Source organism: Salvia miltiorrhiza, chromosome 4 (assembly GCF_028751815.1).
Source record: "Salvia miltiorrhiza cultivar Shanhuang (shh) chromosome 4, IMPLAD_Smil_shh, whole genome shotgun sequence".
Lineage (NCBI taxonomy): Eukaryota > Viridiplantae > Streptophyta > Magnoliopsida > Lamiales > Lamiaceae > Salvia > Salvia miltiorrhiza.
Window position 1 is genome coordinate 33,186,646 of NC_080390.1, and position 13,503 is coordinate 33,200,148.

Consider the following 13,503-nt stretch of genomic DNA (forward strand, 5'->3'; position numbering starts at 1 on the left):
CATCTCCGTCCCCCAAACATATTCCTAAGAGAGGATGACACAGGTTTTAATAAAAGTTAGTTATGTATTTGATAAATTGAGAATGAGTCCCACAAAAAGTGAAATTATAAGAGTGATAGTTAGTGAAAGTGGAGAACGAGTCCCACAAAAAGTGAAATTGTAAGAATAATAATTAGTTAAATTGTTTCCAAAAATAGGTTAGGAAGATGTTTTGGGGACGAATCAAAATAGAAAAAAAAATGTTTGAGAGACGGAGAGAGTAAATATTATCGATATACGATTAACGGCAGATGCGACAAATCAATCGTACATCATATCATACTTTAAATTTATATATTTTTTTCTTCTAAAATCTTCAATCCCGCATCAATTTTTTATAAACTTCATCAAATGAATATTTATATAAAAATGTATTTCTATTATCACAACCTACATTTAATTGGCGAAAGTGATTAAGATTAATATTATTTCAAATATTGTATTACTAATTTAATTTGATGATATCAAATTAATTAAAGAAATAATTTATATATGAAATAATAAAATAATTATAAATAATGATATAAAATGATTCGACGCTAGGTGTGCAAATAGTAAATTCGTTGGCAATAAGGTGATAGAGTATGATGTGGGACATTTAGAAGTGAAGGATGATATGATAAGATTGTGAATAACGAGTCTGGGGCCCAACCCAAAAAAGCCCACAATTTGGGTGGACATCCTACCCGATTTTAATTTTACAGTTACAGGTGGGTGGTGTTGGCAAAGTATAAAAGCAGAAGACATTGCAATGCAAAGACGTGATCCTCTGCAATCCATTCCTCCAACAAACTACAATTATATACACAACACAACACAAATTCAGTGGTACTGTTTGGACACTCTGGATTGATAGAGCTCGAATCTCTTCTTCGCCTCATAAACCAGCGTAACAATGGCGTCGTCCTGCATCAGATGCGGCTGCTTCGTCGACCACTCTAGCGCGATCAACACATCTTCCTGCGCCAGCGTCTCGCTATCCGGCACGTGCATCGCCAGATAGCACAGCAATATGAAGGACGGGATCTGCACCATCTGCTCCCCGAAGTAGATCAGCGGGATCAGGTGCTTGTGCCCTCCGCCACTGATGATCGATTTGCAGTGCGTGTCGTGGAGGAAGTTTTCCGGGCACGCGAACTTGTTCAACGCCAGCGCCGCCTCGCAGCTCACCTCCGGCTCTCGATCGTCCAGCAGATTCACCAATGGCGGTATGAATCTAGTCTCCGTCGCTCGGAACGTTCTCGCTAGGTTTCCAATTGACCTAATGCTGGGGATCAGGAGCTCGCAATCGGCTTTCTCCACGATTCGGAGGAACTGATCTACCACTGCTTTCGCCACGGGGGCGGTCGGCTTGAACGCCGATCGCCTCAGATCTGAATCCTGCTCCGCCACGGCCGTGATCTCCATCAACGCCATGGCGGAATTGTATTTCACTTCGTCTTCCCCCTTTTCTAGTAGCACGGCGAGGCATAACAGAGCACGTGACTCTGTTATGCTTCGGCATACGGCGACGTTTCCTGCGCAGAGGTAGCGTAGGGCTCTGGCTGCCATGGCTTTCATCTCTGCTTTAGTAGCGGGATCTTCGAATTCCCTGCGCTTGATGCTGCTCCCCGGCAATCCATGGGTCTTGTGCTTGTGGTGGTGGTTGATGAACTGGTTCTGCTGCTTACTAACTTTGCCGCTTTTTTCGCCGGCGTCGGAGTGGCTCGGGGAGCCGGCGGCGCCTTTGTTAGGCAACATGGTGGATTTCATCGCCAAGGTGTTGGTGACGATGTTGTGCATTTGGCTAGGCATTTGGTTGTCCATGGGGTGATTGGCAACGCTGGTGTGCTTCTCTTCACCTTCGTCGCTGCTTTTTGGGGTTGAATTCGCCATAACAATGGAGTGGATGGAGCTCATGGAGTGCTTGCTGGCTATGGCGTATTTACTGTGTTCGGGGATGGTTTCGAAGGCGAGGTGGCTGACGAGGAGGCGGATGACGTTGTGCTGCGCGAAGGGATCCTGGCATTTGCGGTGGTTGGCGGCGAGCTCCGACAGCGCCCACGCCACCACAATCTGCACCTTCATGTGCCCTTCCTTGAGGATTTTCGCCACCACCTGGCAGACGCCGGCGTTGACGATGTGCTCCACACTCTCCGGATCCCTCCCGAGCAATCCGATCGCCCTCGCCGCGTTTTCCTGCCCTTCCATCCGCCCTTCCTTGAGCAGCTTCAGCAGCGGCGGCACGCCACCCTCCTCGATAATCAGGCTGCCATAGCGGTCGTTGTCGCGGGCGAGGGACACGAGGGAGGCGGCGGCGTCGGCGCGCTCCTCCAAGCCGCCGGAGCAGAGGATGGCGATCTGCTCCCAGATGAGGCAGAGGATGGGCTCGTTAGCGGCGATGGGGGGCAGGCCGAGGTACTCGTCGTCGCGGTCGTCAGCGGGGGCGGAGACGCGGAGGAGCCAGGAGACGTCGCCGATGGAGTTGTCGAGCTGCTGCTGGACCTTCTTGAAGGCGGCGGCGGGGGTGATGGTGAAGATGCGGCGGAGGCCGTTGGAGCGGCACTTGAAGACGAGGGTGAGGGCCTTGTCGAGGACCTGCTCGGTGTCGTCGATGATCCGGCGCGTGGGGCGCTCGTAGAGGTCGCCGCTGGCTCGCGCGGCCTGGCGGAGGAGGCCGGCGAGCTTCTCCGTCCTGACCTTGATCTCCCCGCATTCCGCCTTCATGAAACTTGCCTGATCCGCAAGCTTGATCACCTCGTCCGCATATTGGATCGGCTTCGCGAGGATCTGCTTCACTATGTCCGCCATGATCACAGCGGACCGATTATGAAACGATTAACAATGTCTTCACACCATTCAAGATCTATCTCTCCTCGTTTCCATAATTTTGTTTGATAATAGGGGTTTAGCAGCGATTGTGCATGTGGATGAGAGAGAAGGCTGAGGCTGAGGCTGAGGCGGCTGTGACGACGGTGGTGGAGATGGGGAGATGGGAGTGGTGAAACGTAATTGTTGTCTGTTTGTGTGGTGGTTTTTTTGTTTTGCATTAAAACCAGAAAAAAGGAGCGACTGTTACAACCTTATTAATAGGGACGATGATGCTTCATCGACCTTTAAACTCCCAAACACTACAATTTCCCCATATCAGTAATTAATTACTACTTCCATTTATATATATTGGTAGCAAACCTATCAACCAATTGCCCATGCTCGACTAATCCTATTTCAACTCCTATATCTAGTAACGTCGATTTATAAGCAACAAGCTATTGCATCCCCTCTTTATATCTTGTATATATACATCAAATATACCTTAATTTTAAATTTTACCTAAATACTATTGTCATATTTTTTTAAAAAAATAAAAAATAAAACTCTCCTTTCCAACTAATCAGTTGTGGCGAACAAATCAGTTGTGCCGAACAATTCAGGAATGGCATGCAGGCGAACAGATCAATTATGTCGAATAAATCAGTAATGGCTTGCAGATTCAAAGGGAGTTCACACTTTTAAATTGATATGTAATTAGTTACCAACTTTTAGTTCCATGTATGATTTAGTATTGTTGGAATTTTAATTCAATCCATCCAAAAAAATTAAAATTATTTTTTGATTAAAAAAAAAATAGAGTTGGTTAATGACCATAATTTAGATATAGTTGTCTTTAGAGACAATTTAACCTTTTTTTTTTTTTGAGAATACAATTTAACCTTTATTAATCAATTACTACGACCACTTTTATCTTGTTATGAACAATAATCTTTGTTATTATTATTATTTTTGCTATTATCTGTTAATATAGGACGCATTTGATGTCACAATTTATAACTGATGGTTGGCTTATAAATTACTTGTTTGGAAATTAACACATACAATCTTCATCTGGTAAGGAATCAAATGCCTCAATGTTTTAACGAATATCAAATGATATTCCCATACATTCTTTTGATCTGAATTTTGTTTTTTTTTCCTCACAAAGATGGTAATCATGAAGCTAGTCATCTACAAATATTATATGATACATTTGTGCTACAAGATTTGTGTGATACATGTGTTTCATCTTGTTTTCCTTTTCCTTACAAATGTTTGTGTGAGTCTAAGCCTGTGGTTCCCCCAGAAACGGGCGTCTGTTATTTTCCTGTCACAAAACAAAAGAATTTGCCGCGCGTGCCCTCACGAGAGCCACAGACCGCAGTAGCCAGCCATGCTGCACGATCTTCGCCTGCACGACGTAGAATCGACACCGCAATCCTCATCAGTGACACATCTGTGATCAGCACGAGCATCTGGGACATGACAAACGCTCTCGAGCTGCTCGTGGCTGTGCCTGCAGTTTGGAGCTGTCGCTGGACATATCCGCTGTGACATTGCACTGGCTCGTTTTCGTCGCTCTTCACTCTGCAAATAAGTTGTGAAATCATTTCAGTCTTTCAGATCTTGCAAATAGATGGGACAAGGTTTTCCAAAAAATTTACTGCTTTGCTAAATCTGGGGATGGAATCATGGAATGATGAGCTCTTATCGAATTCTTAGGTGGAACAACATTGCTTTATTAGGTGAGGTGAGAAAAAAAAATCACCTAAAATCCATCGTCGGATTTTATATAATGGGACAGTCTTTGGAAAATGTTGAAAATTTGGGAATTTTTAATAGAAAACGAAAGTCAGGAACATTTTTGGAAACTGCTGAAAGTTACAATGGCTGGATCCCGTTCATGACCCATCTAACCGTTTCACAAGCCTTCGTCACTTTGAATATGAGCTGCTTTTTCGGTCATACATAAATATCCGACTAAATATAAAGACAATCATCTCCTACTTTCAAGTACTCACAACAAGACAGAAAATTGGAGTAAGATGACTAATTAGAATAGCAAATCTGTAAAATGGAAGAAATTATTTCGAATAAAATCAGTAATCCAAATGCACATAAAGTAAGCAATACCTTGACTGATGTCCAATTACTGGGAATATATGCCTCAGGAAGTCTCTCATGCCAAGAGCTTAAAATAGGCAATGGGTGGCCTTCAGTCGTAAATATGTAGTTTTGGTTGACCAAAAATGAATCGTCAAACAGAAGATACAGGTATTTGCACCTACACAAAGACAAAAGATGAGAGGCACCTCAGATAAACTATTCACAAATGGCTCATGGCTGTGTCACTAAGCGAAACTTTTTTCAAAATTCTATGACTATACACGGACGCTAGAAAAAAAGGTTCTAATAATACAGCAACAACTTATCAGTTGCCAAATAAGAATAAGCAGAATAAATGACCGTTGGACTAGCAATTACAGTAAACTCACGTCTCAGCGAGGAAGAAGCTATGCTGATGATCTTCCAACTCCATGGTTGTTACATCTCTAATGCTAGCAAAGCCACCTTCAACTCGTGTGTGCAAATTGATAGAATCCACAATTGACTCCCCCACTAGTAGATACCACGGATCTGACACATATGATGTAGGTGGTTTTATAATGGGAAGATAAATGGAATGGCTTGCGAGAAAGCTCATTAGCTAGCCTGTAAATCATAATTGATCTAATAGCTCGACATTTAACATAATTTTTATACTTTTACATATGATAATTATATAAATACATATTAGACTTAATTTTAATATAACAAATCATTTGCCATAAAAATATGAACAAAAATCATCAATTTGAGCAAATATATTGTATTGTTTGAGATTGCATAAATTACCTTTTCTAAAGAAACAACAAATATCATTCTATTAATATATAACTGTCAAGCAAATTTTGCCCGACAATTAATGCTAGATCTCAAGTTGATAATAACAAGCCAAGCTCAAGCTGCTAAGTATTATATGGCACGGCTCGGTTAAATTACATCCCTCTATATTATTTCAAATTGCATCCATCATGAAACAATAGGTGTAACTTACAGTATATAATTAGAACTTTATGTTGCAATGGATCTCCAAAAGGGTCAATATATATACATATGCTGAGTTTTATCCACATATTTAATTATTTTCTGAGGCGATTCTATCCATACATGATACCAAGCTATTGACCCTAATACATTAAGTAATGCTTGGTAAAATGTAAACTTGAAGTATAATATACCAGAAAGATAGTGTACCTTTGGTTGCTTGATATAGGTAATACGTTGACTCTGCCAACTCTGGGCGTAAAGGATAGTATTTCTCAGTAGGATGCAACATTTGATGATCCAGGAGATATCTAAATCACAGAAAATATCATTATATTATCCACGTCAGCAGCAGATTACAAAGACTGGAAATAACATCAATCAACAACTACACATACACAAAACAAAAAACAAAAAACATAGTATATACGAACAAAAGAACAATAGAGTATAGAAATAGAATAAAATGTGATACCTCTCTGGTAATACTCCAAACTTCTGCCATACATAGAAAAATTCGCGATGTGACGAGTTAGCGGCAGCGACGTCCCCAAGAAGAACCTAGCTACCACAACAAAAATCAAGAATAAACTTCCACATTCAAATTTTTTAGGAAATGCTACGAGTTGCCAGTGTATATACCTGAAGGCCAGGCCAAAATGCTTGTAGGCTTGTAAGTTGCCAGTACGTTGCTCTTCCTGTCCTCATGTCAGCTTCATGGTACCTAGTGATAGTTAAATACTTTGTATAACTTCTAACTGAACTCCAAGTCAATAGTGCAAAGCATAATATAGCAAAAGATCACTGCCGAAAAAATAATAATGGGGACAGAAATGATAGCAAGATAATCATTTTATTCTTCAGCTATCCTTTGGTTAGTGTTTGTACCAGCGCCATACTTCAAACAATGAAGCAATGCGAAGCAGTCCAGCAGACATATGTAGAATAAAAACATGGACTGAAGAGTTTACCAAGGACCATGTCGAAAATATTTCTGCACAGCAGTATAAGCAGGCTGAAACATCCTCCACAATTCTTCCCTTCCAAATAAAATGTGGGCTTTAAGTAGATACTCATAGAACGAATCAACTCCTGGAGGACAAGAAAGTGGTTTAGGAAAGCGTAAAGAAAGGATGTTTTGATTGATTAACATTATGCACCAGCATCTGCTAAAAGGTGATATGTGTATGCTGACGTAGTTTAAAATTGGCTGGCAAAAAGAATCACACCAGCTCCGATTCCAGAAGAGAACTCTATCCATTCCCCTGTTTCTACATCAAGTGTCGTTCCCACGAGATTTAAAGAGCTCCTCATGCCCCATAACTTGCGCAGAGCACGAAAAGCAGCAGACTCAAATCTTGGGTCACCAGTTAAATGTGACAGTGCTCCCATTTCAAGAATTAGAGAACCTAGAACCAAACATGTCAAATTAGCATCTAACGTGTTAGCATGCAAGCACCAAGTTGCAAGGGTTTCTCTAAGAGCTTGTGTGTGTGTGTGTGTGTGTGTGTGTGTGCGCGCGCGAGAGAGAGAGAGAGAGAGAGAGTTCATACCACAACCAGATGTGCTTGTTTCTGTTATCTCGTTCTCCATCACACCATGCTGCACATAGAATTTTGTTGGTAGACGCCATGAGAAACAAAAAAGTGCAAGTGTGGAAGATATATAAACTAATCATGCTATAAGTAACTAATATCAAAACTGAACGAGAGATGAACCTTCTTATGTTACAAAAAATTAAATGGAATTTCAACCATTTGCATGATTCATGTTTCATGCACTTTTAAACTCAAAGTTAGGGTCAAGAGATCAAGGTTCACAAAAATAATTCTTCCAAGTAATTTTACCCATCTATAACCCTGCTGAAAGATCCTTGAAACTAGAGCAAACTAGCAAGTAAATGTTGTGTAGATGTCTCAATCTTTCGTCCGGCTGAGAATAACTGTTAGCGGTACATTGAACATCTAATACATCCCTATCTAGAAATAATCTATTGAGGAAAAGGAGTAGATGTCAATGAAGTTTCAAAATCTCAAACCATATGGATCAGCCACTGTCACAGAAAGCACAGAAATTCAATGTGTTTACCGTGATATACACAGAATGATATAAATGGAAACAAGAACTCTACAAAGTGAACAGAGACTGTAAAATCCCGTGCCATTTATATACTCTAACCGGATTAAACAATTTGAAGTTTCAAAGACTGAAACTGTGGGATGTGTAATTACTAAACTTCCGGTTCCGGAACTTCAAGCGGTCATATTTAAATCTTATAACATGACAGCGGCAGAGACAGTAAAAGTATTGGTGATTGTTTAGAAGCACATTCGTAGATTTGTACAATGCAATTTCAATCAGAACAAGTTACATAAACTAAGTTAGTATTCAGTTATTTAATGCATGATTCAAGCAGTACCTTCAAGTTGATCCAAGCGTAAGGCAGTCCAGTAGGGGTATCAAATGCAGGTAAAAAACGCTGTCCCAACTCCTCAGCCAGAACAAGAAGTTGATTACTATAAGTTCCTTTAGTTAACCTGTTTGTAGAATCAGTTGCAAGAATATGAGCAGACACAAGTCCTCCAAGTACTCTTATGTTGCACTACAGGATATCAGGCAAAGGCAAGGAAGGATATGATTAAAACTCTCCAAAAGCATGATCAATGGTGGAAAATATTATTTCTACAGTGTGTCATGATCATATTAGATATAGCCACGAAATTTCGATAATAATAATTGTACAACAAGAAAAGGCCTCATCAGATAAGGTTTTCAGCGATAAGATTGAGATTATCCTAAAATGCAAAACTGAAAAGTTGATTCATTACCTCAAAGAGATTTATCCTAGCATCAACATCAAATGTTAGATTCTCGGATAACCAAAGAACTCCCTTCTCAAACTCGGTATTGTTTCCCATAATTACAAGGCTGAAAGTTAAAGAGGAGGACATCAGAACTAATCTGAGGGCAATATGATGCCACCACTAAAATGATACTAGAACAAGAGATAACCAGAATTGGTTTAAAGCCAGAAGCAAGATAAGTTAAGGTTTCTCTCAAAAAAAAAAAGATTAAGTTAAAGGTGCATATCAAACCTGGACAGAGACTCGATGAGGGTGAGTGCTGAACCATTATACTCTTGTGGCAGATGTTCAAGCTAAAAATCAGGAAAAACTCATTGTTATTTTAATAGGTCTTCAAATTAATAGAGACTATTCCAAGTATAATAGTATAATACTCACCTTCAGATTTCCAAGCTCACTTAGAGAATCCGTGAACGATTTTGTCAGAGGCCTCAATTCATCGTGCTGAGAAATAAGTCATCTGGATTAAATACTTGAGTCATGCTGATTGGTAAATAACCTCACATGATATGCAATTATATAATTAAAGACTGACCGGGAAAGCATACATCATATAGTTGTCATAGGCATGGTAAAACCTGTCATGGAGATGAAAAGAGTGAGTATACACTATACACTACAGACTTCAGTGAAATGTCAGTTTGATTAGTTATCTTTTCTCAAACAATATCGGGCTCAGAAACTTACTTTTGTTCCTTAAGCATATTCCAATATCCTAAAGCCTTGTTTACCTTAGTGGATAAGGGTTTGATTGCTAAAATCCAACTTTGTCCAATGTTTACTTTCCTTGATTTCAAATGGGTGATTAAATGAATATGTATGTCGGATATGGTTCAAGTTCAACCTTCTCTTTCTTCTCGATACATCCAAAGTAACAAAGGATATATTTATCCTTTTATTATATCCTACCACCTATCCACTAAACTACAGATCTACCAAATTATAAATGCATCGAAGTAAACAAGGCCTGAAAGTACACCTGACATACTAAAAAAGTTTTACCTGTATTGGAAACTGAAGGCGTGATTCTAAACGCTTAGTAACTAAATGAGAGTCCAGATATCAACCTATATTGGTAATTCGATTCTTCTGAAAATTGTACATAATGCAGGTTCATCTCTTAGAGTGCCTTATATGAACATACAATCATGCACGAGTGGTAGAGCTCTAGCACATATCACCACATCGCAGTATATTCATTGGTTAATGTCTCTCCCAACACACATTTCTAGTCTACCGGTGCGCAGTGCTCAACATATAAAATGAGGAATCTAACAAATTCATGACAACAACACCATAGTGTCCCCTTTCTCAAACACCCAAAGCAAGCTGGAAATCTATTAATTCCAAGCAAATCAACACCCAATTACTAGGCAGCATACAGTAAGTGATCAAATCCAAATACAAACACACATCATTGTATCAATACCAATTAAACAAAATTACGAGCATAAAGCCAGAAATCAAACACTAAGAACTCCCCAAAACAAGACATGAATCACTTTAAACAATCAGCTGGACTAATCAGACACTGAACAGCGAAAATCCCCCACTAGTTGCTCTTTCCACAGCTTGTATTCCTAATTTGAAGTGCCTACTCAAAAAACAGTTAAATTCGGAAGAGAGAGATAATTACATCTGGCGGACTTTTTCGCTCATCCGCTTCTTCTTAGCTGCATACGGGTCTGGCTTTGACGAAGCGATTTCGATGTAAAATGTGGAAAAAATCGCCATAAATATCAGAAACGATGCCCATCTCTTTCCAAGTAACATAGATTATCCGTGCGCGCAAAAATGGAAGCCGATAATAGTATTTGAGCAAATGGGACTTCGAAATTACCCTTGAAAGTTACGAGTATATATGGTTTTTGGGGGGGTTTGGGATAGGCTTCTCACTTATTTTGTGTTTGCTCTTGAGCTTCTTCTCTCTTTTCCGGAACAGCTACTATTTTGCTTCTTAAATTAAATCAAAATTAAAAATTACTGTGCGAGATTAATGTGCAATTAACGTATAGTATTATTCTTACATAATTAGCGCTTATTCAATATTGTTTCTGTATTATTTCCCTTATAATAAACGAGGTGTTTAATAGGATTTTTCTTCTGATAAAAGGTAGTAGGAGTATAAAAAAGTCAACCCACCATCTTTCATCTTTGATTCTCGCAAATCGCAATAATGTTTAATACTCCCTCCGTCCCAAGAAAGTTGGCCACATTCTTTTGGGCACGGAGATTAAGAAATGGAGTGTTATGTTTTAATTGAGTGGAGCCCATCAAAATTAATGAGTTAATTAAGGAAAAAAAAAATTGAATCTGGTGCTTCTTCTTCTCGCATTGGGCGCTTCTTCTTCTTCTCACCTTCTTCTCCGGCGGCGCCGCCGCCGCCGGCGACATCGACGACCCCAAAACCAAACACCGCCTTTACCCGCCTGAATCGCACCTCCATTTCTCCTCCAAATCAGGCCCCAAATAGTGTGTGAACAAAATCGAAAACACGAATATGCCAAAAACATCTAAAAATTAATCATCTTTCATGTTAATCAATCTAAAGGCACATGCGTAACATCAATTGAAAAACTCCATTTCTCCTCCAAACCAAACCCCAAATCGCATACCCAGAATCTTGCCCAGGAAATCGGTGCACATGTGAGCTTCGAACACCACAGCCTATCCTCGATCTCTTTCGGTCTGCCGCCCTGACGCCGGAGTCGCACCTCGAAGAGGCAGCGCCGACTGGAGAGGCGGAGCCCTAGCCCCAAATCGGAGAGGCGGAGCAGCGCTGGGGGAGGGAGATAGTTGAGACGACGACGACGGCCGGAAAGGCGAGAGGAGGCGGCGGCGACCATGCGGGTGGCACCCGCCGGAGAAGAAGAGAGAAGGGGGTGGGGCGAGAGGGAGAGAGCAGAGGCCAGGGAGAGGGAAAGGGTCGGCGGTGGTCGCGGCGAAGACCACGACGACGGCGGCCGGAGGCGGCGGCGACCATGGGGGTGGCACCCGCCGGAGAAGAAGAGAGAAGGGGGTGGGGCGCTGGGGGGAGGTGGGGTGGCTGTGTGCGTGTGTTAGTGTATGTTTTGTGTGTGTGTTTTTAAATAAAGGTGATTTAGATTTAATTAGAAAATTTTAATTGAGTGTAGAAGATAGGTTTAATTAGGTGTAGATTAGTTGATTAATTATAGAGTTTAATTTGGTGTAATTTTTACCCAAAAATGAAAGTAGTCAACTTTAGTGGGACGCCCAAAAAGGAAATGTGGCCAACTTTCTTGGGACGGAGGGAGTACTACTATTTTCACCATTTTTTTCGTTATTTTCATATAAGTATTTATTATGATATACTCCCTTCGTCCCTAAAATAAGTTCCTTTTTTTTCCATTTTGGGACGTCCCCCAAATAAGTTCTTCTTTCTATTTTTGGACAACTACCCCACCACTAATAATAATTTATTTATTGTTACTTTTCACTTTTTCACCACTCCCAATACTAATTATAACACTTTTTCACATTTTCACAACTCTCAATACTAATTGTAACATATTTTTCTCCACTATCAATACACTTTACCATTTTTCCTTAAAACCCGTGCCGTCCCCAAAGATGAACTTATTTTGGGGATGGAGGGAGTATATTTTTTTTAATATGATGAAATATTTTTTCAAACAACTTCTTTGCACTCATTTTCTCTCAAATATTGAATAATATTATCTTTTGATAGTGGTATAAAAATATTCCAACATTTTTCAATATTTTCATCTCTAATAAAAATATAATAAAAATAGAGAAAAAAAAGTATAATATTTTCTCATCTTTTCTTAGTCATTATTTTTCAATAAAAACTTTACAACCAAAATAAACGTAAAAATTACTTATGAGTCAAGGTCTGTGTAAATCAGTTTAGTTCCCAAAAAAGATCACCAACTTACAATCGTCTAACCAAGCCACTCAAGAAGGAGTCAACTAATAACAAATCTATACTATATTAAAACAGCAGTTTTCAATTTGAAATTGATTTCAAATCAATTTGAAATTGATTTGAATGGCGATTTTGTGATTCCTTCAAAAAATAATGTCATATTTTATATACACAAAAAATGGATTAAACTAACTTAAATTAAATTACAACTTACAAATCCCACGTCTAAAAAAATGGAGCATACACTAAAAACTGCATTTTTTTACGTGCAATGCATTGAGAAACTGCATATGAATTTAAGAAAGCATGCGTCTCAAAAAAAAAAAAAAAAGCAAATAGATTTGTGCAGCAAAAAAAATTGATTTTTAATTTACTTTCTTTAATCTATACTTTAAAAAGTTAAAATTTTTATTTAAAATTGAGTGGTAATTTTTTAGTTATAATAAAATTTAAGGTTTATTTATAAACTATATTTTTTTTTTCTTTTCTTTTTTTCCCTTTTCTTTATCTTCTTATTTTTTATTTATTTTCTTTCTTTCTAAAGTTGTGAAATTTGACTATTTATAAAATATTTAATATTCATATCAAATTAAATATCATGATAAGAGCTTTAATTTTATATATTTTATGTAAATATTTAATTTAAAATATAAAAGTTATATTTGTTTAAAGATTAAATTTTTTTAAAAAAAATCTCTCTCCTCACTTATCTTTTATTTGAATAATTTTTCACTTCTTTTTTATTTTTACTTCTAATTTTTTACTTACATTTTTGGCTTTTCATAATATCAATTTTTATTATTGTGAATTTTT

At 38.9% G+C, this 13,503-nt stretch overlaps 2 protein-coding genes across 3 annotated transcripts; both read right to left on the reverse strand.

Annotated features, from left to right (window-relative positions):
• Positions 1-671: 671 nt before the first annotated feature.
• Positions 672-3,296, reverse strand: LOC131021214 (uncharacterized). The gene has a single exon (XM_057950314.1). It carries the CDS (start codon positions 2,827-2,829, stop codon positions 862-864), a length of 1,968 nt encoding a protein of 655 aa, XP_057806297.1. The 5' UTR covers positions 2,830-3,296; the 3' UTR covers positions 672-861.
• Positions 3,297-3,904: 608 nt separating this feature from the next.
• On the reverse strand, positions 3,905-10,822 carry LOC131021215 (alpha-mannosidase I MNS5). 2 transcript variants are annotated; one of them, XM_057950316.1, is made up of 15 exons: positions 10,420-10,822; positions 9,319-9,361; positions 9,162-9,227; positions 9,015-9,076; positions 8,748-8,847; positions 8,339-8,521; positions 7,473-7,521; positions 7,149-7,328; positions 6,891-7,011; positions 6,562-6,643; positions 6,395-6,480; positions 6,130-6,230; positions 5,328-5,469; positions 4,966-5,116; positions 3,905-4,419 (listed from the first exon to the last, which is right to left on the reverse strand). In XM_057950316.1, exons 1-15 carry the CDS (start codon positions 10,554-10,556, stop codon positions 4,195-4,197), a joined length of 1,728 nt encoding a protein of 575 aa, XP_057806299.1. In that variant the 5' UTR covers positions 10,557-10,822; the 3' UTR covers positions 3,905-4,194. The 2 variants fall into 2 exon arrangements, with proteins under 2 accessions (XP_057806299.1, XP_057806300.1); XM_057950317.1 differs by having other exon boundaries at positions 9,162-9,243; positions 10,420-10,516.
• Between the last annotated feature and the right edge of the window lie 2,681 nt (positions 10,823-13,503).